This window comes from Nycticebus coucang, chromosome 9, assembly GCF_027406575.1.
Source record: "Nycticebus coucang isolate mNycCou1 chromosome 9, mNycCou1.pri, whole genome shotgun sequence".
Lineage (NCBI taxonomy): Eukaryota > Metazoa > Chordata > Mammalia > Primates > Lorisidae > Nycticebus > Nycticebus coucang.
The window spans coordinates 35,446,503-35,472,084 of NC_069788.1; the positions used below are offsets into that span (position 1 = coordinate 35,446,503).

Consider the following 25,582-nt stretch of genomic DNA (forward strand, 5'->3'; position numbering starts at 1 on the left):
TCTCTGGAGATAAGGGCCTGAGAAGGGGAGGGTTGAGTCACATGGATTTACCTTCACTGGTCTTCTGAGTGTGATCCTACCCTGGCCTGGGGAACTCAGCCCAGAGGTCAGACCTGGACTGGGGAGACTGGTTTCACTAACCTGGAAGGTGTCTGTGAGTCTCTAACTCCACCCTCATACATAACACACAGACACTTTCTCTCCCTCTCGCTCTCATTCTCTTAGGTAGGTAGTGGAGCTGAGCCTGAAGGAAGATAGGAAGGGGTCTTAGGCATAAGGACTCAAAACTAAGAGGAGGGGTCTCCAGGCCAGGGGAGGATGGGTCAGATGCCAGCTACCTCATCAGAATCTCCTCTTTCTACACCTATTAGAAAAAGCAGCTGATTTCATTTGCTCGGAGTTTTCAACTCTGTTAATCACCTCAACATAACTGGCTTCAAAACAAGATGTTTAGCTTTGGAGTTGCCCTCTGTCCTCAGAGAACGGGTCCAAGGATGGGGTCAGAGTGGGAAGACAGGTAAAAAGCAGGGCTTTTGGGTTTGAATAACCTGCCTGGCCCCAGCCCCTCCTGCTCATCCTCATTCCTTTTCCCTATATAGTTCTCTCCTCCAGCTTTCTCAGTTCTCCCCCAACTATCTGCACAGGGGGTCACCTGAGTGGTGTGAAGACTACAACTCCCAGGGTGCCATGCTTCTAACTCTGGAGCAGGGCAGGCTGGGAATGCCATACAGTACCCTCCGGGGAGCTTTCCTATTGGCAAAGGATGGGGAAATGGTGGGGCCTCTTAGACAGCTCAGGCCCCCTGCAGCCAGGATATTGCCCTTCTGCCCTGTCTCCTGCCACTGCTAAACCACTGCAGGACTGCCCTTGATGCTCACTGTGGATGGGCTTGGCAAGAGGGGAAAGGGCAGCCAGCCCAAATACAGGGGTTCAGGAAGAGCTTGAGGACAGAGCTGAGCCAGGCCCTGGGGAATCTCCCAGGGCGGAGAAGTGTGGTGGCAGCAGCAACAGCAACAGAAGCACTGCCCCACCCTGTTTTACTGCGGGCCCCCTGGGGGACCCTTCTGCTGACAACAGTGAAGTTCTGCCTTGAGGTGGGAGGTCCGCAGGGAAGAAAGAAAACCAGAGAAAAGAGAGAACAACAAACCTAGCATCAATGACTACAACTTGGGGAGCAAGTGTCCCTTAGCCCCCGGGGTGACTTAGAGGTTTTCTCCTGCCCACTAGTCCGAGATTTTTCCCTGCCTGTTTCTAACACTCCAACAGCATGGCAAGAGGCACAAGCTCTCAGATGTGCGGGAAGCTGGAATTGTTTGTTTCTCTTGGTCCCAGGGAGTCTCTGCAAAGCCTGGATTAGGAAGGCTTGCCCTGTGTGATCTTTTTCAGCCCTAGCTGCCTTTGAAAACACACTAATTTAGTAATTGTAGCAGGTACCATTTGTTGAGTGTCTTCTGCTTCAAGAATAACATATACATTTCATTTAATCCCGGACAATGCTATAAGTGTTACTGCCATTTGAAGGTGAGGGCACAGGGGCTTTGAATGGTTAACTTTCCCAAGATCATACTACTTATAAAACAATGGACCCAGGATTCAAACCTAGCTCAACTTCTTTCTAAAGCCAGAACACTTTTCAGGAAATCCCGACGCTTTTCTGATGTGCCTGGAAGAGGACTCTGCAAACCATGGAAGCTTCATAAATGCTTACTAGATGTTCTCAGGCAGGGAACTTGAGGTCACTGTGGAAATGTATGTTCTTGGGTGTGTAAACATGTATTGATGCATAAATCTGTGTGGAGAAAGAGCTAGTGACTGCATGGCAGTCCACAGAAATGAAAGGAATTGTTGGCTTCTAAGTGGGGGTGTGTACATGGGTGTGTCTGGGAGCCTGGGTATGTAAACATGACGTGCATAGAACCCTGGAGCACCAGAGGAGATTAAAGATAGATGTAGGTATCTTGGGGGCTCTAATTAGCACCCCCTTTTCAAATGCTAACTCCAATGCACTCCAGAAATCTCAATAGCCCATTCCCACCCCTTGCCTGTTTCTCTCCCTGAACTCCAAGGCTTTATCAGGCCACAGTGGAGTAAGTTCAAGCCCAAAAGTGCCATTCCTCCCACCTCTTGTCTTCTCCACATCACAAGAGGGTGGAAAATTCTCGGAGCTTCTAGCTGAAGGGGCCCTAGCAGGGTGGGTGAAGGTCCAGCTAGATGCTTAGTAACTGAAGTCATTATGCTCTTCTGCTGCCTCCCTCTTTAGGGTCACAAAGCATTGTCCCTTTCACAATTGCATTGATCCTCTCACCTGCACTAAAGGAAGGCAGGGCACACTCAGATCATAATCTGATCCCCATTTTACAGGGGAGGAAGCAGGGACCCAGGGAGGGGAAGCAACTTGTATAAGCTGCCAGGACAGGGAAGGGGTGGAGGCAGGGCTGGTGGCTCTGCCAGTCAAAAGAGTTACTCCAAGCTCTAAATTGTGGAGGTGGGGTTCTTGGGCTGAGTTTCATCAAGGGCAGCTGCTCTCAAAGCCAACATTGGGATGAGCAGCTAAGACAGGGGTTCTCAACCTGTGGGCCGCCATCCACAAGAACTGTATTAAAGGGACGCAGCATTAGGAAGGTTGAGAACCACTTAGCTAAGAGGAGGAGAGACTAAGAATATTTGGGGGATGGGCCGGGTGCGGTAGCTCATGCCTGTAATCCTAGCACCCTAGGAGGCTGAAGAGGGAGGACTGCCTGAGCTCATGCGCCCCGTCTCTAAAAATAGCCAGGTATGCTGGGTGCCTGTAATTCTAGCTACTTGAAAGGCTGAGGCAAGAGAATCACTTGAGCCCAAGAGTTTGAAGTTGCTGTGAGCTTTGACGCCATAGCACTCTACCAAGGATGACAAAGTGAAACTGTCTCAAAAAAAAAAAAAAAAAAAGAATATTTGGGGGAGATAAAGTGACAGAGGGTAATTCTTCCTCTTCACAAGGTGCCTGGGTCAGCTGTATCCTGGAATTTTTCTAGTCTGATATTAGCCTTTAGCTATAAGTGTGTATATGAATGATGGAGGATTTTATTTCTAGCTAACCTAAAGTTGTTATTTTATCATTAAAGAGAGTGTGCATGGTGGGGGTTAGGGAGTCATGAATTAAAAGCTTTTTCTGGCCACTGTGGCTCACGCCTATAATCCTAGCACGCTGGGAGGCTGAAGTGGGTGGACTGCTTGAGCTTAGGAGTTCGAGACCAGCCTCAGCAAGAGTAAGACACTGTCTCTGCTAAAAAGAGAAAAAACTAGCCAGGGCAGGGCACAGTGGCTCCTGCCTGTAATCCTAGCACTCTGGGAGACTCAGGTGGGTGGAATCCTGAGAAAGAATGAGACCCCATCTCTAAAAATTAGCTGGGTGTTGTGGCGGGTGCCTGTAGGCCCAGCTACTCTGGAGGCTGAGGCAAGAGAATCACTTGAGTCCAAGAGTTTGAGGTTGCTATGAGCTATGATGACACCAGGGCACTCTACCCAGGGTGACAGAGTGAGACTCTGTCTCTCCACCACCCCCATCAAAACAAGCTTTTTCTATGGAATTACTGAGAAAGATTTAGTTTAGGGTTTAGAATCCTGAATCCTGGCAAGGTACTGCGGTCTGAGGTGAGGTAAAGACGGAGGCTAGCTCTGTTACTATGTAACCTCAGTTACATAGTAGACTGTGCCTCAGTCTTCCAATCTGTAACAAAGAATTATTAATATCCTCACCCTATCCCCTAATGACTTCAGAGAGATAGGCAAAAATGTACTGATACAAGCAGCAGTAAAAGAATGCATTTATTGGCTTGGTGCCCGTAGCTCAGTGGTTAGGGCACCGGCCCCATACACCAGGGCTGGAGGGTTCAAAACAACAACAGAAAGAATGCATTTATTAAATATTTATTTATTTATTGTTGAGACAAAGTCTCACTATGTCGCCCTCAGTGGAGTGCTGTAGCGTCACAGCTCACAGCAACCTCAAACTTTTTGGGCTTAAGTGATTCTCTTGCCTCAGCTTCCCAAGTAGCTGGGACTACAGGCACCCGCCACAACACCCAGCTATTTTTTTATTGCAGCTGTCATTGTTGTTTAGCTGGCCCAGGCCAGGTTCGAACCCACCAGCCTTGGTGTACGTGACCAGTGCCACAACCACTGTGCTATGGCACTGAGCCTCAAATACTTATTTAACTCTTACTTTGTGCCAAACACTGTTCTTGTTAACACTGTTAACACTTCACAAATGTTAACTCATTTGCTCCGCATCACAACCCCAGGAGGACAGAGATATAGGGAAGATACATAACCTGCCCAAGGTCACACAGCCATTCTGTGGGAGATGTGGATATGGACTGAGGAAGCCTGGGTTGAGTCTATGCTCTTAACCACTTTGTGGTTACTTTGTGGCCTCTCCAAATAAGAGGAGTCACTTCCACCAAAAGGGAACCAAGGGATGCCAGCTACCACTATGGAGAAAATGGAGAAATGTCACACCCTGTTTCTACCTGCTCCCTTTTTTCTTTCTTTCTTTCTTTTTTTTGAGACAGAGTCTCACTTTGTCACCCTTGGTAGAGTGCCGTGGTGTCACAGCTTACAGCAACCTCCAGATCTTGGGCTTAGGCGATTTTCTTGCCTCAGCCTGCCGTGGGACTACTGGCGCTCACCACAGTGCCCGGCTATTTTTTTTTTTTTTTGTAGAGACAGAGTCTCACTTTATGGCCCTCGGTAGAGTGCCATGGCATCACACAGCTCACAGCAACCTCCAACTCCTGGGCTGAAGTGATTCTCTTGCCTCAGCCTCCCGAGTAGCTGGGACTACAGGCGCCCGCCACAACGCCCAGCTATTTTTTGGTTTTGCAGTTCAGCAGGGGCAGGGTTTGAACCCGCCACCCTCGGTATATGGGGCCGGCGCCCTACCAACTGAGCCACAGGCGACGCCCTGCCTGGCTATTTTTGTTGCAGTTTGGCTGGGGCCAGGTTTGAACCCGCCACCCTCAGTATATGGGGCCGGCGCCCTACTCACTGAGCTACAGGCGCCACCCTGCTCCCTTTTTTCTTGCTTATAGCTCTTAGACTCTCCACTAGGCCTTGGGTTTATGATTTCACATTCTAAGGCAGGTGTAGGGGACAGGCAACAAAGGCTGGTTGTTAAAAGCACAAGCTCTAGAATGAGAAAGACTTGGCTTTTAACCTGGGCAAATTATTTAATCACTCTGGCTTCAGTTCCTTTATCTGCAAAATGGGAATGATAATCCAGCTGAGTAGTTGTTCTGAGGATTAAACAAGATGACTTCTGTAAAATTCGTAGTATGGAGGCATATTATGGGCTCTAAAAATTATCTATTGCTGTTAACAAGATATGGAATAAAAGGGGTTAGTTTATAGAAAGAAAACTGTTAAAAATAAAAATACAATAAAAACATAGAATTCAATACAATAGAAATATGAGACAGCCACTCAGTCAGGATAGGCTTCTTGTTTAGATCTAAGGGCTTATATTGGATTAGGGATTCTGCCACTGAGTGGCAGGGAATGTCCCCAAACTCTCTGAAGTTACTTCCATCCATCTGCAGCCTGCTAGGAGGTGGGGGTGTATGAGGGTGATGCTGTGTTAGGATGGGTCAGAAGTTCAGAGGTGAAAATTCATCATTGATGAACCACCAGGCAGAGTGCCAAGCTCTTTACCCGTTTTCTTGTTTGATCCCCATGATAAACCCTGTAAGGAGATGGTACTAACCACACTTCTTAATGGAAACCAAGGTTTAGACAAGTTAAATAACTTGTCAAGGTCACACAGTTAAAGAATGGCAGAGCTAAGATTTTGGAGGGGAGTTGTTTTTAGTTTATTTTTTGTTTTTTCCCATAGAGATGGGGGTGGGGAGGTCTTGTTATTGCCCAGGTTGGGCTTGAACTCCTGGTTTCAAGTGATCCTCCCACCTTAGCCTCTCAAAGTGCTAGGATTATAGATGTGAGGCATGGCACCTGGCCTGGAGCTAGGATTTGAACTCAGTTGTCTATGACTCTGTTATAGTGGAGGAAACTTGTATGATGTCCAAAAGAGGGTCCTTAGCTACCCACTACTGCCCTTCTGCCTTGCCACATCCCACCCATCTACCCATCCACCCACAGGCCAAGACATAGAATTTGGCCAACAGCTGTTTGAGTGAGCCAGCAGCAGGCCCCATCATGTGCACCCCAGGCATGCCAGGGCCTGGGCCCTCTGGTGCCCTGAAGAGACAATCATGCTGCCAGCACGCCCCCCCCCCCCCAAAGCCTGGCAGACACTCACATTCCCCTCTACATCCCCCGTGCCTAGAACAGGGGACAGGGGGCCCCACCTCAAGAAATGTCAGGCACAGCATCATTTCCTGGGATGCTGCAAATCCAGGGAGAGGCAAGAGAGCTGTATTGGGAAGGGAGACTCCAGCCCCTCAGCGCAGTGGAGCGCTCAGGCTAGCCCTGAGAGGCCAGATCTCTGCCCAGGGGATCCAGGCAGGTGGCAGCACAGAGCCCCAAGGCCAGCGGCCCCTCTGACCTCTCCTCCCCACTTCCCAAACGTCCTTTCCTTTTCTGGGAAACAAGGCGCCAAGCTTTGGGACGGTCCGCCGAAGGCAGTCAAAATAGTCAGTAGGGACAAAGCGTGCCCCCTACCCCCAACAGGGCCTTTGCCCCACTCCCTGTTCCATCTGAATCTTTTCCCCACCGCACCCTCCAACGCAGGCCCGGGCGGCTCATGAATGAACTGCACTGTGTGGGGCGCAAGGAGAGGACACGCTCCTGGGGCCAGCAGCCTCTCCAGCCCGCGGACCAGTCCCCAGACGGGCTAGGAGGCTGCTGCCAGCCGCCTCCTACCAGCGCTCACAAATCCTGCCCTTGCCTAAGCCCGATCCTCCGCCCCGGACCGGCTTCGGTTGTACTCGCCCCGGGAGCAAGAGAAAAGATAAACGACACCGAGGGCATCGGACTTGGCGACCCCGGAATCCAAAACTCGGGGGCGGCTGGTTCCCTGCAGCGGCGGCGGCGGCGGGCAGGTGAGGCGCAGCTGGAACCCCGGAGGGGCACGCAGGGGACGCGCACCTGGACTGAGCAGGTGGGAGAAGAGTGGCACTAGGAGGCCGAGGGCGGGGGTCCCACCCCTTGGGATCTCCCGCGGGCACAGGAGAGAGGGCGCGCATATCTGAACCCCTGGCAGGGGTTGGAGGACTCACATTTGGTTCGGGATGGTGCGGGGTTGGGGGCAGCGCGCGCCACAGCTGGGTCCCGCGGGCCCGGACACCTCCTGGTCCCGCAGGAGGCTGAAGGGAGGGGACGCGCAGCTGAGTCCGGGTTTTTCTCTGGGTGGTGGTGGGATCCTCAAAGAAAAGAGAGAGGGCTGGGGAAGGGTCGCGTACTCACCCCAGGCGCAGACTCGGCTCCACCACGGAGCCCCCTAGTTGGGGCGGGGCGGGGCTGGGGGAGGGGGAGGGGGAGTCGCTGGGCGGCTCGAGCTCCGGGCTCCTGCGGCGGCCGCGGCAGCGTATGGGGGAGGGGGAACAGGAGGAGGGAGGGGAGGAGAGGAGGCGGGGCCCCGCAGATCCCACCCCCCACGCCAGTACACGCAAGGCGCTCGCGCACTCTCAGATCGCTGCCTGCTCGGCTGGGTCCGGCGCGCAGGCGCGGAGGGAGAGGCAGCGTGGCGGGAGGGGGGAAGGCGGCGCTTGGTCCGTGGGCGCACGGCGAGATATTCCGGGGCAGCGAGAGCGGTATGGTGGGGTGGGTGAGGGGAGACGTTAGGCTCCTTGTTCTTTTCTTACCCGCTTTCTTTCTGTCCTGCTGTAGGGGAGGCGCACTCCCCGTGGATGGGCGAGGAAAGGCTTAAGTGGGAGGATAGTGGGCCCTTTGGGGGTAGAGGGTCAGTGGGAGGGCTGCCGACGGGGTGGGCTCTGACCTGAACCTTCCTCCTTCCCACTCTCCCTGGGCGGCGGGGGTCCCCGCAGCTTCTGCGCTCCCCATGCTCCCGGCCTGCGCTCACCCAGCTTACCAGGTATGTGAAGCCTGGATAGAGGCGAGCTGAGGCCCAGCCTTCGTGAGGTGGTCTACGCGGATCGTCACTCTGGCGCGTCCCCTCAAGTTTTTCCACCCCTCTCCACCTTCCCCTTTCCCAACTTGGGTCTGGAGATGAGTTATCTAGGCGCTTCTGTGGTGTGAGGATTGAATTATTGCTTTCATTTCTGTCGTGCTGATGAACGGCTCCCCTGGTCCAGGGGGTTCCCTGGTTTCCGTTTTCAACAGAGATGGCATCTGTCAGTGATTAAAACTGGAAAGAGGAATACTGAGGAGGGAAGAGAGGCTGACTTTTTATATCACCCACACAGATCACAAAGGCACAAGGAGCACCAGTTTGTTCATTTAATTTCCAGTTCTTGGAGGGGACCCACGGTGGGCAGTATATGAACTTTGCCACCCCAAGACATTGAGTGGACTGGATTCATAAAAAGGTTAATAGGACACAAGACAGAGTCACGTCGGGTTACTTGGGAAATGTTGGGAGTTTGGGAGACATTTAAACTAGGGTGGTGATGATGAGTTGCCTCTCTGCCACTGCTGGTCAGAGGGACACTACCTTCTTGGGGGTTAGTGTCTGCTTCTTGTAGCTGGTTAGCATCTGGGCTGTCTGCTGGCTTATGGGGGGTAGATTCATTAGTAGCTTGTGAAATGCAGTGTTTTTCAAACTGTGAGTGCCATTGGTGAGCTGGAAATCAGTTTAGTAGATCCTGGTCATCATTTTGAAAATATACTAGAAAATATCAGAGAGTGTTGCACTTAGTCTAATTATTGCTTTTTGGACACTTAAGGTGTGCACACATGTGAATGCATTAGGAGGGATTTTCTGTGTGTTACTGTGAGAAAAGTTTGAAAAACATTAATCTCCTACACCCTCTTAGTTACCCTTACCCTCACCCTTTTCCCTTCTTTAGCTAAAATTGTCCATGATAGCTGGGTGCCAGTAGCTCAGTGGTTAGGGCACTGGCCACATGCTCTGGGGCTGTTGGGTTCTAACCCTGCTTGGACCTGCTAAACAAAACAAAGCAAAAAAATAGCCGGGCATTGTGACAGGCGCCTGTAGTCCCAGCTACTAAGGAGGCTGATGCAAGAGAATCACTTGAGCACAAGAGTTTGAGATTGCTGTGAGCTGTGATGCCATGGCACTCTACCCAGTGTGACAAAGGTGAGACTCTGTCTCAGTAAAAAAATAAATAAATAAAAAATAAAAATTGTCCATGAGAATGAGTTAGCATACCAGTAGACCACTAAGGAAGAGTGGATCTCTTTCTTCAGGGAAGTTACTGCCTGAGAAGAAAGACAATTCGCTTTTCATCTCTGGAAATACTGTACATGCAATTGAAAAACAAGGTTTTGTTGGAGTAGGAAGTCGGTTGTCTTAATTAGAAAGAACAGTTTTTTAGTTGTGACAAAAAGCAAGATGGGGGCGAAACCGCCTTTGGTAACTGCCTGGTTTGAGGAGTCTTTGTAGACTTGGATTCTGGGAGTTGTACAATTTGTGTGATCCGTTGCTTGTGTGGAACAGTAAAATTTACTAAATAGCACTTGTAATGGATATCTGGAAAATGGAAGCAGAAATCAGTTTCCGGTTTTTGGACCTCTGAGAATTCCTAGAAGGCATTTCTTATATATTATTTTTAAAAATACAGTTATGAATCTGAATATGTGGTAAATTCCTGAGATATTTCTGTCTGTGCCTCATTAGGGTCACCACCTATTAACAGTAATCCTTAGCAGTGCATAAACCATCAAGTGATACTTCCAGGCAGAGAGGAGGGGAGACATTTCAGTGGAATCTGTGAAGGAATAGTGGCCAAAATGTTTTATCATTGCTTCTGAATATCAAGGGTAAAATCTTTCCCTGGAGTCCTTTATTCAAGTGGTGGTCTGTTGGGCACTAAATATGGTTTTTTAGACTCTCCCCAGCTTCTATACTCTTAGATGATGCAAAAATCCTTCAAAACCTGTCTTGTTCCATCCCTGTCTTCAGGGTTATGACACCTGGTTCCATCTATGATGGCTTTTCCTACTGTCATGTTACTTGAATAGTTCTTATGGCTAAGTGGGGATTCATAAATCAGGTTGTGGTTTAACTTCCATTTTATAGGCTGATAGTTTGAGTTGTAGCTCCCCTGGTCTGATTTTACATGTGTATTGATAATGACAACCAATATGCAAGAGAAAATTGCGATTCATATCTCAGACACCTTGTTCTGGGTCAGATATTATGTTGAATGTTTAAGAAGATGCCAGGTAGCTTATTCTCCAGTGAAACACAATTCAAAGTAGGGAAGTCCCCTCTTTAAAACTTTTAAAAGTCATTTAAATCTTTAAAAAAGAGAGGAAGCATGCACTTTTCCAAAACACTTTCAGGCTGAGTGATCTTAAAGAGCCCCCCATGTTGCTGCCCTGAGAATCAGTGAGTTGTTTCCTGGCCAGGATCTGGGAAACAACCTTCTTATTCTGCAGACCTGGTCCTTATTGGATAATTCAGAGAGGAATTGTTCACGTTAAAATGATCCCTTAAGTTAGTGAAGCTAAGGCACTTCCATTTCCATGCCTCTTTGCTCTCCCAGTAACCTCTGTTGACAGAGTTGCTAGGACCTGTATAAGTGATTTCAGGGTCATAGACGTAGGCAGAGAGGAGGGTAGGATGGGGTGAAAGAGAAATGCTTTCCATTAGCAGCATTCCCTTTGCTTCCAGGGGCACCCCTCATCTCATGCCCCCAGCCTGGCCTTTTTCCTCATTGCTCTCCCACTGACCTAACATCTCTATATACCTGGCTACGTGAATAGTAAGGGAGTATGTATGTGGCTAGGAAGAACTTAACTTTGTCTTGTGCATCTTTTTCTGAGTTTGACCATACGAAGAATGTTATGGATCATAACATTACTTTTGGATCATAGGTGTTTGTATACCTGTGAGGTAGGGATGGCAGGGCAGCAAAGTTAGAATAGATAAAATCTACACATTGAAAAATCAGTCTGAATATTGCAAATTCTCCTACGTATTTATTAACTACTATTTTAAATTCTTTGCAGTAAGGTAGGGCGTTAAGTAAATATAGGACAAGACCCATGGACATGTTTTTCCTTTGTGAGTAAAATTGAGAAATTGCTTTTTCTCATTGGTAGCTGTGGTAGAAACAGCCCATCATGCTATTGAGGAATGCTTTGCCTATTGATAGTGATGTAAAAATTCACTCCTTGGCAGGTGAATCCAAATCAGCTTTAGCTTTGGTCCTAGGCTGTGCTGGGTATAGTGCAGATATTTACTAAAAAGGTAGATTTTTATTTCCTAAGTTTTTAAAGATTATGTGGCAGCCTTGACAAAAGGGAAAGAGTACTTGCCCCGTGTATGTGTTTGTTACTGTGTATCTTTTTTTTATTAAATCATAGCTGTGTACATTAATGAGATCATGGGGCACCATACACTGGTTTTATAGACCGTTTGACACATTTTGATCACATTGGTTAACATAGCCTTCCTGGCATTTTCTTAGTTATTGTGTTAAGACATTTATATTCTACATTTAGTACGTTTGTACCCTTGTAAGATACACCGCAGGTGTAATCCCACCAATCACTCTCCCTCCCATCTTCTCCACTCCCTCTCCCCCTTCCCCTTATTCTTAGGTTATAACTGTGTTATAGCTTTCATATGAAAGCCATACATTAGTTTCATAGTAGGGCTGAGTACATTGGATACTTTTTCTTCCATTCTTGAGATACTTTACTAAGAAGAATATGTTCCAGCTCCATCCATGTAAACATGAAAGAGGTAAAGTCTCCATCTTTCTTTAAGGCTGCATAATATTCCATGGTGTACATATACCACAGTTTATTAATCCATTCGTGGATCGATGGGCACTTGGGCTTTTTCCATGACTTATCAATTATGAATTGGGCTGCAGTAAACATTCTGGTACAAATATCTTTGTTATAATGTGATTTTTGGTCTTCTGGGTATATACCTATAGAGGAATTATAGGATTGAATGGCAGATCTATTTTTAGATCTCTCAGTGTTCTCCGAACATCTTTCCAAAAGGAATGTATTAATTTGCATTCCCACCAGCAGTGTAGAAGTGTTCCCTTTTCTCCACATCCACACCAACATCTCTGGTCTTGGGATTTTGTGATATGGGCTAATCTTACTGGAGTTAGATGATATCTCAAAGTAGTTTTGATTTGCATTTCTCTGATGATTAAGGATGATGAACATTTTTTCATATGTCTGTAGGCCATGTGCCTGTCTTCTTCAGAGAAGTTTCTCTTCAAGTCCCTTGCGCAGCCTGCAATGGGATCACTTGTTTTTTTCTTGCTTATACGTTTGAATTCTCTGTGGATTCTGGTTATTAAACCTTTGTCGGAGACATAACCTGCACATATCTTCTCCCATTCTGAGGGCTGTCTGCTTGCTTTACTTACTGTGTTCTTGGCTGTGCAGAAGCTTTTAAGTTTGATCAGGTCCCCATAGTGTATTTTTTTTTTTTTTTTTGTAGAGAGTCTCACAGAGTGCTGTGGCGTCATTCGGCTCACAGCAACCTCTAACTCTTGGGCTTACGCGATTCTCTTGCCTCAGCCTCCCGAGCAGCTGGGACTATAGGCGCCCGCCACAGCGCCCGGCTATTTTTTTGTTGCAGTTTGGCCGGGGCCGGGTTTGAACCTGCCACCCTCGGCATATGGGGCCCGCGCCCTACTCACTGAGCCACAGGCGCTGCCCCCCCATAGTGTATTTTTGAAGCTGCTTCAGTTGCCCTGGGGGTCCTCCTCATAAAATACTTACCCAGACTGATTTCTTCAAGGGTTTTCCCTGCACTCTTTTCTAGTATTTTTATAGTTTCATGTCTTAAGGTTAAATCTTTAATCCAGTGAGAGTCTATCTTAGTTAATGGTGAAAGGTGTGGGTCCAGTTTCAGTCTTCTACAGGTTGCCAGCCAGTTCACCCAGTACCATTTGTTAAATAGGGAATCTTTTCCCCACTGAATGTTTTTAATTGGCTTGTCAAAGATCAAATAACGGTAAGTAGCTGGGTTCATCTCTTGGTTCTCTATTCTGTTCAATACATCCACGTCTCTGTTTTTTGTGCCAGTACCATGCTGTTTTGATCACTATTGATTTATGGTATAATCTGAGATCCGGTAGCGTGATTCCTCCTGCTTTGTTTTTATTTCTGAGTAATGTCTTGGCTATTCGAGGTTTTTTCTGATTCCATATAAAATGAAGTATTATTTTTTCAAGATCTTTAAAGTATGACAGTGGAGCTTTAATAGGGATTGCATTAAAATTGTATATTGCTTTAGGTAGTATGGACTTTTTTTTTTTTTTTTTTTGTAGAAACAGAGTCTCACTTTATGGCCCTCGGTAGAGTGCCATGGCATCACACAGCTCGCAGCAACCTCCAACTCCTGGGCTTAAGCGATTCTCTTGCCTCAGCCTCCCAAGTAGCTGGGACTACAGGCGCCCGCCACAATGCCCAGCTATTTTTTGGTTGCAGTTCAGCTGGGGCCGGGTTTGAACCCGCCACCCTCCGTATATGGGGCTGGTGCCTTACCGACTGAGCCACAGGTGCCACCTCCCAGTAGTATGGACATTTTAACAATGTTGATTCTTCCCAGCCATGAACATGGTATGTTTTTTCATTTGTTAACATTTTCAGCTATTTCTTTTCTTAGAGTTTCATAGTTCTCTTTATAGAGATCTTTCACGTCCTTTGTTAGATAAACTTCCAAATATTTCATCTTCTTTGGCACTACTATGAATGGACTAGAGTCCTTAACTGTTTTTTCAGCTTGACTATTGTTGGTATATATAAAGGCTACCGATTTATGAATGTTGATTTTGTAACCTAGGACAATCCTGTATTCCTTGATCACTTCTAAGAGTTTTGTAGTAGAATCCCTGGTGTTTTCCAGATATACAATCATATCATCTGTGAAGAGCGAAAGTTTGATCTCTTCTGACCCTATATGGATACCCTTGATTGCCTTTTCTTTCCTAATTTTGATGGCTAAAACTTCCATTACAACGTTAAAGAGCAGTGGAGACAATGGGGTTTCTGCGTATCATTAATGGTTAAAACAGCATCTTGGCTGTTTGGGTAATGTGTGATATGTCATAGCAATAGCTTTGGACTCTGGCTTGGACTTTGTTGCATTCTAATTTGGATAAATCAATGAGTCTCTTAGCATTTCTGACTTTATTTCTTCATCTGCAAAATGGAACTTATTCTATTGAGTCTTCAGAATGGTTCAGAATCCCTAGCAGGTTCAATCCCTTGTAGACTCTTGCTCTTTTTTATTTATCTTTGCGTTTTGGGAATGAAATCTTCAAAGAAAGCGATCTGTGTGAAAGTACTTTGAGAATTGTAACATGTTATACTTGTGTGAGGTTAAAAAAGTCCACACAACACAAATTTCCTAAAGAGAATCTTCCTCTGGTGCCTGTGACTCAGTGAGTAGGGTGCCAGTCCCATATACTGAAGGTGATGGGTTCAAACCCAGCCCTGGCCAAACTGCAACAAAAAATAGCTGGGTGTTGTGGCAGGCGCCTGTAGTCCCAGCTACTTGGGAGGCTGAGGCAAGAGAATCACCTAAGCCCAGAAGCTAGAGGTTGCTGTGAGCTGTGTGATGCCGCAGCATTCTACTGAGGGCGATAAAGTGAGACTCTGTCTCTAAATAAAAAAAAAAAAAAGAGAGAATCTTCCGAGAGCACAACCCCATGAGTTTTTAAGCAACTAATGAAAGTACTTACTGGTGCAGAATGATTGGGGAGAAATCTACCAGAAGATGGGAAGGATTATGTCTGAGTAACAAGACAGATGATCTTGAGAGTTCCCTTGTTTTGATGTGCTGTTTCTACCAGCAGGCCTTGGCCTTTTTCTGCTTTGATTAAGAAGTACAGGGCGGCACCTGTGGCTCAGTCGGTAAGGCGCTGGCCCCATATACCGAGGGTGGCGGGTTCAAAACCGGCCCCGGCCAAACTGCAACCAAAAAATAGCCAGGCATTGTGGCAGGCACCTGTAGTCCCAGCTACTCCGGAGGCCGAGGCAAGAGAATCGCTTAAGCCCAGGAGTTGGAGGTTGCTGTGAGCTGTGTGAGGCCACGGCACTCTACGGAGGGCCATAAAGTGAGACTCTGTCTCTACAAAAAAAAAAAAAAAGAAAAGAAGTACACTTACATAGGTGCACTAGTAGAGTTTGTCCTTTTTGTGACTGGGCTTTGCATTTCACTTCTCTTAGTGTTTCCCTTCCTTTGCACACTAACAGAAGCTATTTTAAGCACTCATTTGTGATTGTACTCAACTTTTTGTTTTCTTCTTTTACTATAGAGCCCATTCCCCTTGAAAGGCCTTTCAAATGTATGTAACATGCCTGGCGCCCAAAGATTGAAATTGTTTAGGCAGAAACAATGTATAATTATATATACATTTGTGACACTAAATACATTTTACGGATCCTCACAACTCAAGTAATGGTACTTTCTAGCTTTCTATAAAGCATCAGAGGTGTAGGTTCTTTCTGTCTGCTCTTCCAACTTAAAATGAGCTAAAAATGAGCTCTAGCTAAAAATGAGCTCTCAGCCAGGAGGCTGCTGGACGTCACTGGGAACCTAGGTGAAGGGCACAAGAACACCCACCCCTTCCCACTGGATCCTTTCTGGAAGCAGGTGGAATTGTAAATCAGTTCTGTCCACTTATAGTTAGTCAGCTCTAGTTGTGTGGCAGGACCGTTCTGGGCCCCGGGTGTGTAACACTGAGCAGAGCATGTATTGGTCCCTGCTCTCACAGGGCTTACATTCCAATGGTATCTGTAGGGTGATGCCAAGTTAACAACTCACCTGTTTGTCTCTGAAATCCAGTCTTCCCTCCATCTACAACTGAAGGGAGATCTTAAAGCAAGATGGAAAATGACCACAACTCTTGGATTGTATTAAGTAATTTCTTTTTCCTTTCCTTTCTTTCCACCCTTTACCCCTGGCTCTCTTTTTTAAAAGGGAGAGATTGTGGGGGCTACGCCTGTGGCTCAAAGGAGTAGGGCGCCAGTTCCATATACCAGAGGTGGCGGGTACAAACCTGGCCCCGGCCAAAAACTGCAAAAAAAAAAAAAAAGGGGGGAAGAGATTGTGATTCATACTCTAATACAGGAGAGTGATAGTGCTGACCAGGAAGTGACATGAAAAGCCATCTTTAGCACTGGAATCCTCTGAATACCTGGCTTCCTCTTAGTGATAGTGTTACAGTGAAGGAAATATCATTGAGGTTACTCTCCTGTGCACACATAAAACTCAATAACATTGCTTATGAAACAAAGTGTTATATATAGACTAGGTCTGGAGTGAATCAGGTCCTGTGTCCATGGGGTGGATTTATGCTATGAAGTAACATCAGGATCCATTAAAGTTTCTCTGAAGTAAATTGCTACCTCCATTACTCTTGCCTGGTCCAAAGCAGTTATTTAGTGGTCAAATAAGATATTTTCTCCATGGTGGGCAGTGTAGGAACCAGGCCCAGGAGATAATCCCAGGGCTTGTAAACAAAGCATGGGCTGATCCTCCCATGACTAGCACCATCTTCTCCTAAAGCGTGTTTGCCTGCCATGTTTTGGTTCCTGATATACAGATAGGAGTTCTAACAGCACCTGGATTTCTTCCTGTGTAGAGCCGTGGGTAGGGAGATTTGCTTCTCTTGACTACTTCATTGATTTTATTCAACAAGTATTTACTGCACTCCTGCTGTTAATCAGGACCTGCTGGGGTCTTTTGTTGGGGTAGAAGTGGAGGGGACAACAGATATTTTTATTTTTTGGAGGGATAAGGGACATGCATATAAAATAAGCAAATGTATTTGATTCTTTTGTACTTTCAAGTCCATAGAAATGTTCACTGGTATCCATTTGATGTCCAAGTCCTTTGGGTCTGGAGGTCAATTTTGGATCCACCAAAGAGCTAGTGAAAAGTCATTGAATTAGGCCTTTTCTTATGAAAGTAGAAGTGTTCCCTGGAGACATGAATGTATCACTTTTGAGTTTGAGGGCAGATGAAGAAGTAATCTTCATCTGAGTGGTTCCTGAATTCCTATAGTAAGCTCAGGTGCCATGTTATCAGGATGTCTGTGGTTTCTTTCTTTCTTTTTTTGTAGAGATGGAGTCTCAGTTTATTGCCCTCGATAGAGTGCTATGGTGTCACAGCTCACAGCAACTTCCAACTCCTGGGCTTAGGCGATTCTCTTGCCTCAGCCTCCTGAGTAGCTGGGACTACAGGCGCCCGGCTATTTTTTATTGTTGCAATTTGGCCGGGGCTAGGTTTGAACCTGCCACCCTTGGTATATGGGGCCAGCGCCCTACCCACTGTCCACAGGCGCTGCCTGGATCTCTGTGGTTTCTTAAGTTTTGGATAGTGATTAGGAAGAAGTAGAATTAAAGGACATTAGCCATATCTCAAAGTATCCAAATTTATTCAGCATTTGTATTTGAATAGTGAGAATTGGCTCAGGGAATGTGTTTTTTGCACATATTACCCAGATGTCCCTAGTGTGCAGGAGGGGCACCAACCAATGCTCAGTTGTACACAAGGCTTCTTGGAAATGTGCATGGAGTGGGTCAGATTTTGCTGGTCAGAGATGGGCATAGGTTGTGGTGATGATTTGTGAGCAAGGCACAGAGGCCTAGATGTGTTATGCACTGACAGCCCTACAGAATTTAGGGAGAGGCCTCTGATGTTACCACAGTCTTGAAAGTTCTGGGAAGCCCCTAGACACTTCTGCAGTTCTTAGACTAATGTAAATGTTCTTGAGGAACAATGCATTGTGGAGAGGTGGAGTGTTGTAATTCTCAGGGGAGGGAATATGGGTGATGTTGGCTTAAGTCACTGAGGAACCTCTTTTCTCCCAGGAAGCAAGACCACAGGCTTGCCATCGTGAGATGGGAAAGCTTGGCTGAGATTTGAAGTGACTGTAGCCTGGACCAGAAGGACTGCTTTTGGAGCTCTGTGTGTGTGTGCACACATGCACACCAACTTTTAGTTATTGCTCTGATTGTGAAGCTCTTCTTGCTACCACCTACACTAAAAATTGTCTTCAAAACTTAAATTGTAAATTATTTCACCTGATGTTTGTCTACATTTCCATTGATTTAGCAAGCGCTGAATTGGTTGTGAGTAAAATATGCATGTGATGTCAGATTTCTTGATGGAACAATAATGATTTAATAATTGGAAAAATTTTATTATTTAAGTTAAAGTTGCCATGTTTACTGTCTGTTGAGTAAAAGCATAGATTTAGGAAGCCATCTTCCCAGGGGTTGTGTGTGGGGTGGTGGTAGTTCCAATTTCAGTCTTGTTACTCTTAGCTGTGGACCTTGGGCAAGTTATTTAACTTCTGTGGGCCTTACTTTTTTGAATATGACAATGAAGCTAGTAAGAGTACCCTTTTATTTCATAGAGGATTTTTATGTTTTTTTTTTGTTTGGTTTTTTTTTTGTGTGTGTGATTTTTGTCCAGGGCTGGGTTTGAACCCGCCACCTCTGGTATATGGGACTGGCGCCCTACTCCTTGAGCCACAGGCACCGCCCTGTTTTGTTTTGTTTTTGAGACAGAGTCTCAAGCTGTCACCCTGGGTAGAGTGCTGTTGTGTCACACCTCACAGCAACCTCAAACTCTTGGGCTCAAGGGCTTCTCTTGCCTCAGCCTCCCAAATAGTTGGGACTACAGGTGCCTACCACAATGCCCAGATATTTTTTTCACCCAGTTATTTGTTGTTGTTGCAGTTGTCATTGTTGAATTCCCAGGCTGGATTCGAACCTGCCAGCCTCAGTTTATGTGGCCGGTGCCCTACCCACCAAGCTACGGGCGCCGCCATAGAGGTTTTTTGTTTTGTTTTGTTTTTGGTCTTGCTCTGATGCCCAAGCTAGAGTGCAGTAGTGTCATTATAGCTCACTACTGCCTAAAGCTCCGGGCCTCAAGCCATCCTTCTGCCTCAGCCTCCTGAGTAGCTTGGACTACAGACACATGCCACTGTGCCCAGCTAATTTTTACATTTTTCTGTAGAGACAGGGTCTTGTTCTGTTGTTCAAGCTGGTCTTGAATTGCTGGCCTCAAGTCATCCTCCCATATATTGACCTACCAAAGTGCTAGGATTATAAGTGTGAGCTACTGTGCTTGGCTGCATAGAATTTTTGTGAGGCTTAAATGAGACAGTAATGTAAAGGATTTAGCCTAGCATCTGACACATTGTAACCAGTTGATGAATGTTTATAAATAAAACAGTAAGAGACCAGATGACCCTCAGAGCTGCTGAATACCTAGAGCTCTCTTTCAGGAAGTGAGCTTTACATGGCAGCGTGAACATGCCGAGTGTGGAAGGAACACCCTTGGACCCAAGATGGATCTGGTTCTGGTTCTGCCTTTGACTCCTTGTGGGGCTCTGTGCAAGTCACTTGATCTGTCTACTTTTCAGTTTCCTAATCTTTGAAATGAGATGTGACATGATGATGAAGAAGAAAAAGAAGATGATGATGACAGCTAATAAGTAATGAGTGCCAGGCACTGTGCTACCTGCTTTGGATGGCTGATCTCATTGATTACTCATAAGTACCTTGTGAGAAGGTAGTGTCCCTGAGTTATAGACGGTAGACAAAAGCTCAGCAGTTTAATTACTTGTCCAGGATCACCTCGCTAGTAAAAGTAAAGCTGGTCTCATCTGATAGTTTTTGATTCTATATGTGTCAGATGTTAATCATTTTATACATTAGCTGCCTTTTGCATTTAACTTTTTGATCATAATTACATTTTAGCTAATGCTTCATAGGTTGTCTTAAGGAAAACACTTGGGGGTATGTGTGGGATTTAAGGTTAAATTGTAGTTAATAAGTATTTATGGAGTGTCTAGGTAATCCTGGGGGAGTAAATAATGGTTTTCCTCTCGTCTTTATTAAATAAAATTTTATCTGAGCTGCTTTGAACTTGTGCAAAGCAATGCTGTGTGTAAATACTACAGTGTAGAGCCTTTTCTCAGTAGGGCTCTCAAATGAGGCCCTCTTCAGCCAAACATTCAGGTGGAAGAATAGCTGTGTTTTGCCGCTGGAATTGCCAGCTTGTTGTGGGGTTTTTCTTAACCATGCTCCTAGGTGATGCTCAGGTATTGCAGAATGCTGACAACTTCCCATTTGTTCTAAGGAGCACTGGGGTTGAGGCTCTGCAAACTGGAGCCATGAGTCTTGGGTTGATGTTCTTTCATCTCCAGTTTGCTTTCTCAGAGTCCCCTTTTAGCTGTGGTATGGTATAGACACTTTCTCCATGCTTGGGGCACTGACACAAATACAGAATTTGGTCAGTGACTTGGCAAGGGTAGCCTTTTGTTCATGCTTTCCTGTGCTTAAGCTATGCCAGTGATCTGGCTTTTACAGTTGGGGGGAAAGGTGATGTAGTGACAGATAACTTGGGCAGCTGCTTAGATAATCTACTTTTTTTTAGGGAGTTAAAGTGGGGGGTTTCAGAATTCACATGTGTGTCAACAGGGCAATAGTGAGCAGTTTTCCCTCCGTGGAGAACTTGGGAAATAGTCACTGTCTGGGTTTATACTGAGGGTTCATGTTTTCTTCCTGTCTAGGAAGGTGATATGAGGAAGGCATTCTCTTTGTTGTTTTATTACTTATTGCAAGAACTGTTGTAGGCCATTCCAGTTCTCTGACCTCAGAGTTGGAATGTGAATCAGCAAAATTTGAGCTAGAGTTCCAGCTAATCATCTTTGTATCTTTTAACCACTAAGATTTATATTTAGTGACTAATGATTTTGTGCTAGAAGTACCATCTCCCACACAAGTCCCCAAATAAAACTGACTCTAAGGGCTCTGACTTAGAAATTAATCTCCCCCCCACTCTTTTTCCTGCAGGGTTTGCTATCGTAGGATCCCATGGCTTTCTTTACTAGGCTCTGGAGCCCATTCACCCGTGTTAGTGGAGCACTCAGCCATTGCAATTTCAGGTAACTTTCTATCAAGTTCTTAAATCTGTCTTTGAGTAAGCTTCCCATCAGGGCTAAGCATTACGGTGATTAGAACTGGAGTGGAAACTCAGGGAGATGGATGTGGGGTTTGGTAAAGCTAAGAGAATCAGGCTGAGCTGGGATTTGGTCAGTTCACAGGGTGGGAGGAGGTGATGTTGCTGTTGGATGTGGGATAGGGAATGGCATATGGTGGAAGCTACTACTTTCCAGTCCTCATAAGACTTTTGGCAAATCTGACATTTCTCAACTCTGTCATTTCCTCTAGTGTGATAAAGCCCTCTTCTAAAAATGGAATTTTTTAGTAATTACAAAATTGTTAATAGGCTTATCACCAACAACTTGAACATAATAGAAATATGACACCTTCCCTTCCTTTTGGATGGTAAGCCAGGACAGTAAGCATGGGAGGCATGCTTGTTGGTAGATAAGCCTCCTGGTTCCAGTCGTGCCATCATCCCACAGGCGTTTACTGAGCACTGTGCCTAGAGTTGCTCATAAAGAGATGAATGAAAATTGCTCCCTGCCCTGAAACAGTGCTCACTATTGGCCACAGGAGCAAACGTAAAAACAAATAACTTAAGAAAATGTGTTGGCTTGGCTCCTGTAGCACAGAAGTTATAGCTCCAGCCACATACAACCAGGCTGGCGAGTTTGAACCCAGCCCAGGTCAGCTAAACAACAATGACAACTGCAACAAAAAAATAGCCAGGTGTTGTGGTGGGCACCTGTAGTCCCAGCTACTTGGGAGGCTGAGGCAAGAGAATTGCTTAAGCCCAAGAGTTTGAGGTTGCTGTGAACTGTGACACCAGGGCACTCTACTGAGGGTGACATAATGAGATTTTGTCTCCAAAAAAAGAAAATGTGACAATAGGCATAGTAGCTCATACCTATAGTCCTAGTACTCTGGGAGGCTGAGGCAGGAAGAGAGGACTGCTTGAGCTCAGGAGTTCAAGATCAGCCTAAGCAAGAGTGAGACCCCGTCTCTACTAAAAATAGAAAAAATTAGCCACCTAGAGCCCCAGCTACTCAGGAGGCTGAGGCTGGAGGGTGGCTCAAGTCCAGGAGTTTGAGGTTGTAGTAAGTTATGTTGATGCTGTTGCACTCAAGCCAGGGCCACACAGTAAGACTCTCAAAAAAAAAAGACAAAAGAATCCCCTAAAGGTTTGAATAGGGCTTTAGAAGGCCTGAGATGGGAGCTACTAATGCAGGAGAAGGAAGAGTACAGGCAGCTTTTCCAGAAGGGAAGTGGGAGCAGATCTTGTCCAGGCCTTCAGGGAGCATTGAGAGGTAGAGTGTTCTTAGAGAATCTAGCAGGTCCTGGCTGATGGTGCACAGAGTGGATGTGTGGCCTCAGAAAATGGAGGCCAGATTATTGGCAGTGTCAAAGGTGGGAAACCATTGAACAGTTCTAAGCAGGGGAATTGCATCAGTTTCATATTCTCTTTTTTTTTTTGAGACAGAGTCTTGCTATGTCGCCCTGGGTAGAGTGCCACGGTCACAGTTCACAGCAACCTCAAACTCTTGCGCTTAAGCGATTTTCTTGCTTCAGCCTCCCAAGCAGCTGGGACTACAGGAGCCCCCCCACTGTTCCCGGCTATTTTTTGTTGCAGTTGTCATTGTCATTTAGCTGGTCAGGGCCAGGTTTGAACCCACCACTCTTGGTGTGTGTGGCTGGCGCCACAACCATTGTGTTACGGGTACCAAGCCTCATGTTCTCTTTTTAATTAATTTATTTTTAAAAATTGGGATGGGGTCTTGCTATGTTGCTGTGGCTGGTCTTGAACTCTTGGGCTCAGGTGACCCTCCTGTCTGTGGGCATGCGTGCTTGGCCTTCAGCTTTGTATTCTAAAGAGAGCTCCTTGTCAACAGAGTGAGGTAGTTGGGAGCTAGTTAGAACACTGATGTCACAGTCTGGGTGTAAGAGAGTGAACTGCTAACTGAAGGAAGTTGTCAGTAGGGGCAGAGAAGAAGAACATAGGTGCCTAGGAGGTGGCATGAGCAGGACTGGGCAGCCAGTGGGTACTGGTGGCGACAGAGGTTTATGGCTTGGGAACTGGTGTTTCTGGAGAAGCTATTATCTAGATAGGAAAGGCAGTAGCAGGAGGAGGTTTGCTAGGAGAGGCAGTGAAGTCAGTTTAGGATCCACTGAGTTTGTACTAACTGAGAGCATACTGTAGGGAGTATAAGAAAATAGAAATATATAGGGCTAGTAAATAGGAAAAAGATGGGGCTAGAGATGGCATTTACTAGTTGGCAGCATAGTAGTCATGTAGGAAGAGAGACAAGGTCCCAGGATTACCTTGGGGACCTAGCACTTATGGTGCCAGAATCAGGAAAATAGAAATCCCACTGTAATCAATTTGCTTAATTATACCTTCTCTCCTTTTTTTTTTTTTTTTAAGGGGATTTGGGGGTTGGGATGAGCATATGTTCACAGTTGCCGTCTTTCTTTTTGTCGAGACAGAGTTCTACCCTGTGCCCTGAGCAGAGTGCAATGGCGTTGTAGCTCACTGCAACCTCAGACCCAGGCTGTGGCATCCTGCTGCTTCAGCCTCTGAAGCCGCTGGGATTACTCAGCTCTCTCTGCAACTCCCAGCTGGGTTTTTCCATTTTTTTTATGAGTCAGGATCTCACTCTCACTCAGACAAGCCTGGAACTCCTGAGCTCAAGCAATCCTCCCGCCTCAGCCTCCCATAGTGCTGGGATTACAGGTGTGAGCCACCGTGCCCAACACCTCCTTTTTATAGTATTCTTTAAGAAAATTTCTCTCTAGTGGGGAAAAACATAGTAAGACAAAAGATAATTATCTTGACTTCCAGTTTCTGCTACATTGTGTAAAGGGACTCCTTAGTGAACTTACTCTCATGTCTTCCAGTTTCCAGCAACACATAGCTAAGAAAATTTGGGAATGAGTATATTCTGGGGAAGTAGGTTTTGCAGGATTGTCAGTGAGTGAGACCTGTCCCATGAGGGATTCCTATAAGTCTTCAGAGTTCTTTTGGAAACTAAAGGCTTTAAGTCAAGGCTGCCTTGAAGTTTGTTATAACAGAAGAATTGGATTCTCTTTAAAAACCCATCCAAACTGAGATCTATTTTTTTTTTTTGGAAACAGAATCTTAATCTATCACCCTGGGTTGAGTGCTAGTGGCATTATAGCTCACAGCAACCTCAAATTCTTGGGCTCAAGTGATCCTCTTGCTTCAGCCTCCCAAGTAGCTCTAGGTAACTGCCACAGTGTGCAGCTAGTTTTTCTATTTTTAGTAGAGACAGGGTCTCGCTCTTGCTCAGGCTGGTCTTGAACTCCTGAGCTCAAGCAATCCATCTGCCTCAGCCTCCGGGAGTGTTAGGATTACAGGTATGAGCCACTTCTCCTGACCCCCCAAGCTGAGATGTTGATACTACAACTGAAGTTCTCAATTGAAAGGAAACTGTTTGGGGTGCAAATAAGTCCTCTTGAAGTCTGTTCTGTTGAGGCACTGAGCAGAATGTACTCTGCTCAGTGTGTATGTGTGTGTTGCTAACATGTGCTCTCACCCTAGCCCTTGTCCTTTCTTTGTTCCATGTGTCCTGATCAGGGGAGATACAGATTGCAGACTTTTTTTCCTCTCTTGCCAGCACCACTGGGAGCCTCAGTGCAATTCAGAAGATGACGCGGGTGCGAGTGGTGGACAACAGTGCCCTGGGGAATACCCCATACCATCGCCCTCCTCGGTGTATCCATGTCTACACCAAGAATGGGGTGGGCAAGGTGGGCGACCGGATACTGCTGGCCATCAAGGGACAGAAGAAAAAGGCACTCATTGTGGGGCATCGCATGCCTGGCCCCCGAATGACCCCCAGGTTTGACTCCAACAATGTGGTCCTCATTGAGGACAATGGGAACCCTGTGGGGACCCGAATTAAGATACCCATTCCCACCAGTCTGCGCCGGAAGGAAGGCGAGTATTCCAAGGTGCTGGCCATTGCTCAGAACTTTGTGTGATCAGAACACAGGCCTCTGGTTGCAGGAGGCTCACCGATGAAGCAGTTCTGAGAAACACACCTTTGCTGAGAGGGAACTTGAGAGCCACATAGCTGGTCCCTTCACGCTGGGTAACAGTAACATTGTCCTGTGAGAGAATAAACATTTTCATGTATGTTTTCTTTCTGAGAGTTCTGGGGTGTGGTTGGGAGGTAAATGACACTACAGCAGGTAAAAGGTGGCCTTGGTGCTAGGGTCTGGGTCCTTGCCTTTCTTGTTTGGACCGTATAGCATGAATTCATCCAGGCCTGTCAAGCTCTAAAACTGAGATAGAAACCAAACACCAAAAAAAAAAAAAAAGAGGGCAGCACCTGTGGCTCAAAGGAGTAGGTCACCAGCCCCGTATGCCAGAGGTGGCAGGTTCAAACCCAGCCCTGGCCAAAAACTGCAAAAAAAAAAAAAAAAGAAAAAGAAACCAAACACCAATTTATAAATTTACCATGGAGTCTGTCACTTTCTAAACAAAATATTTTGTTATTATTTTTTTCATCCAACATATCCTCATCCTGTGTTG

At 46.2% G+C, this 25,582-nt stretch overlaps 2 protein-coding genes across 10 annotated transcripts in view; one reads left to right on the forward strand and one right to left on the reverse strand.

The window, feature by feature from the left end:
• TMEM63B (transmembrane protein 63B) overlaps positions 1-7,520 on the reverse strand; it is a 26,210-nt gene extending 18,690 nt beyond the window's left edge. For 2 of the 4 annotated variants that reach the window (XM_053601505.1, XM_053601502.1), the window contains exon 1: positions 7,399-7,520. The gene's annotated coding sequence lies outside the window, so the exon portion shown is untranslated. Of the gene's footprint in view, positions 1-51; positions 4,641-7,211; positions 7,299-7,398 lie in introns of those variants that run through there. The other 2 variants (XM_053601503.1, XM_053601504.1) reach the window with 2 other exon arrangements.
• Positions 6,280-25,180, forward strand: MRPL14 (mitochondrial ribosomal protein L14). 6 transcript variants are annotated; one of them, XM_053601509.1, is made up of 4 exons: positions 7,663-7,745; positions 8,358-8,480; positions 20,935-21,026; positions 24,663-25,180. In XM_053601509.1, exons 3-4 carry the CDS (start codon positions 20,956-20,958, stop codon positions 25,027-25,029), a joined length of 438 nt encoding a protein of 145 aa, XP_053457484.1. In that variant the 5' UTR covers positions 7,663-7,745; positions 8,358-8,480; positions 20,935-20,955; the 3' UTR covers positions 25,030-25,180. The 6 variants fall into 6 exon arrangements, with proteins under 6 accessions (XP_053457482.1, XP_053457483.1, XP_053457481.1 ...); XM_053601507.1 differs by lacking the exons at positions 7,663-7,745; positions 8,358-8,480 and adding an exon at positions 6,280-7,093; XM_053601508.1 differs by lacking the exons at positions 7,663-7,745; positions 8,358-8,480 and adding an exon at positions 6,280-7,034.
• Positions 25,181-25,582: the final 402 nt, after the last annotated feature.

What these genes read in the sequence shown, in the direction of transcription:
- MRPL14 (XM_053601507.1), top strand. Translation starts at nt 20,956, where the DNA reads ATGGCTTTCTTTACTAGGCTCTGGAGCCCATTCACCCGTGTTAGTGGA. An exon ending in CTCAGCCATTGCAATTTCAG is followed by an intron (nt 21,027 to 24,662) that starts GTAACTTTCTAT and finishes CTCTCTTGCCAG; the next exon opens with CACCACTGGGAGCCTCAGTG.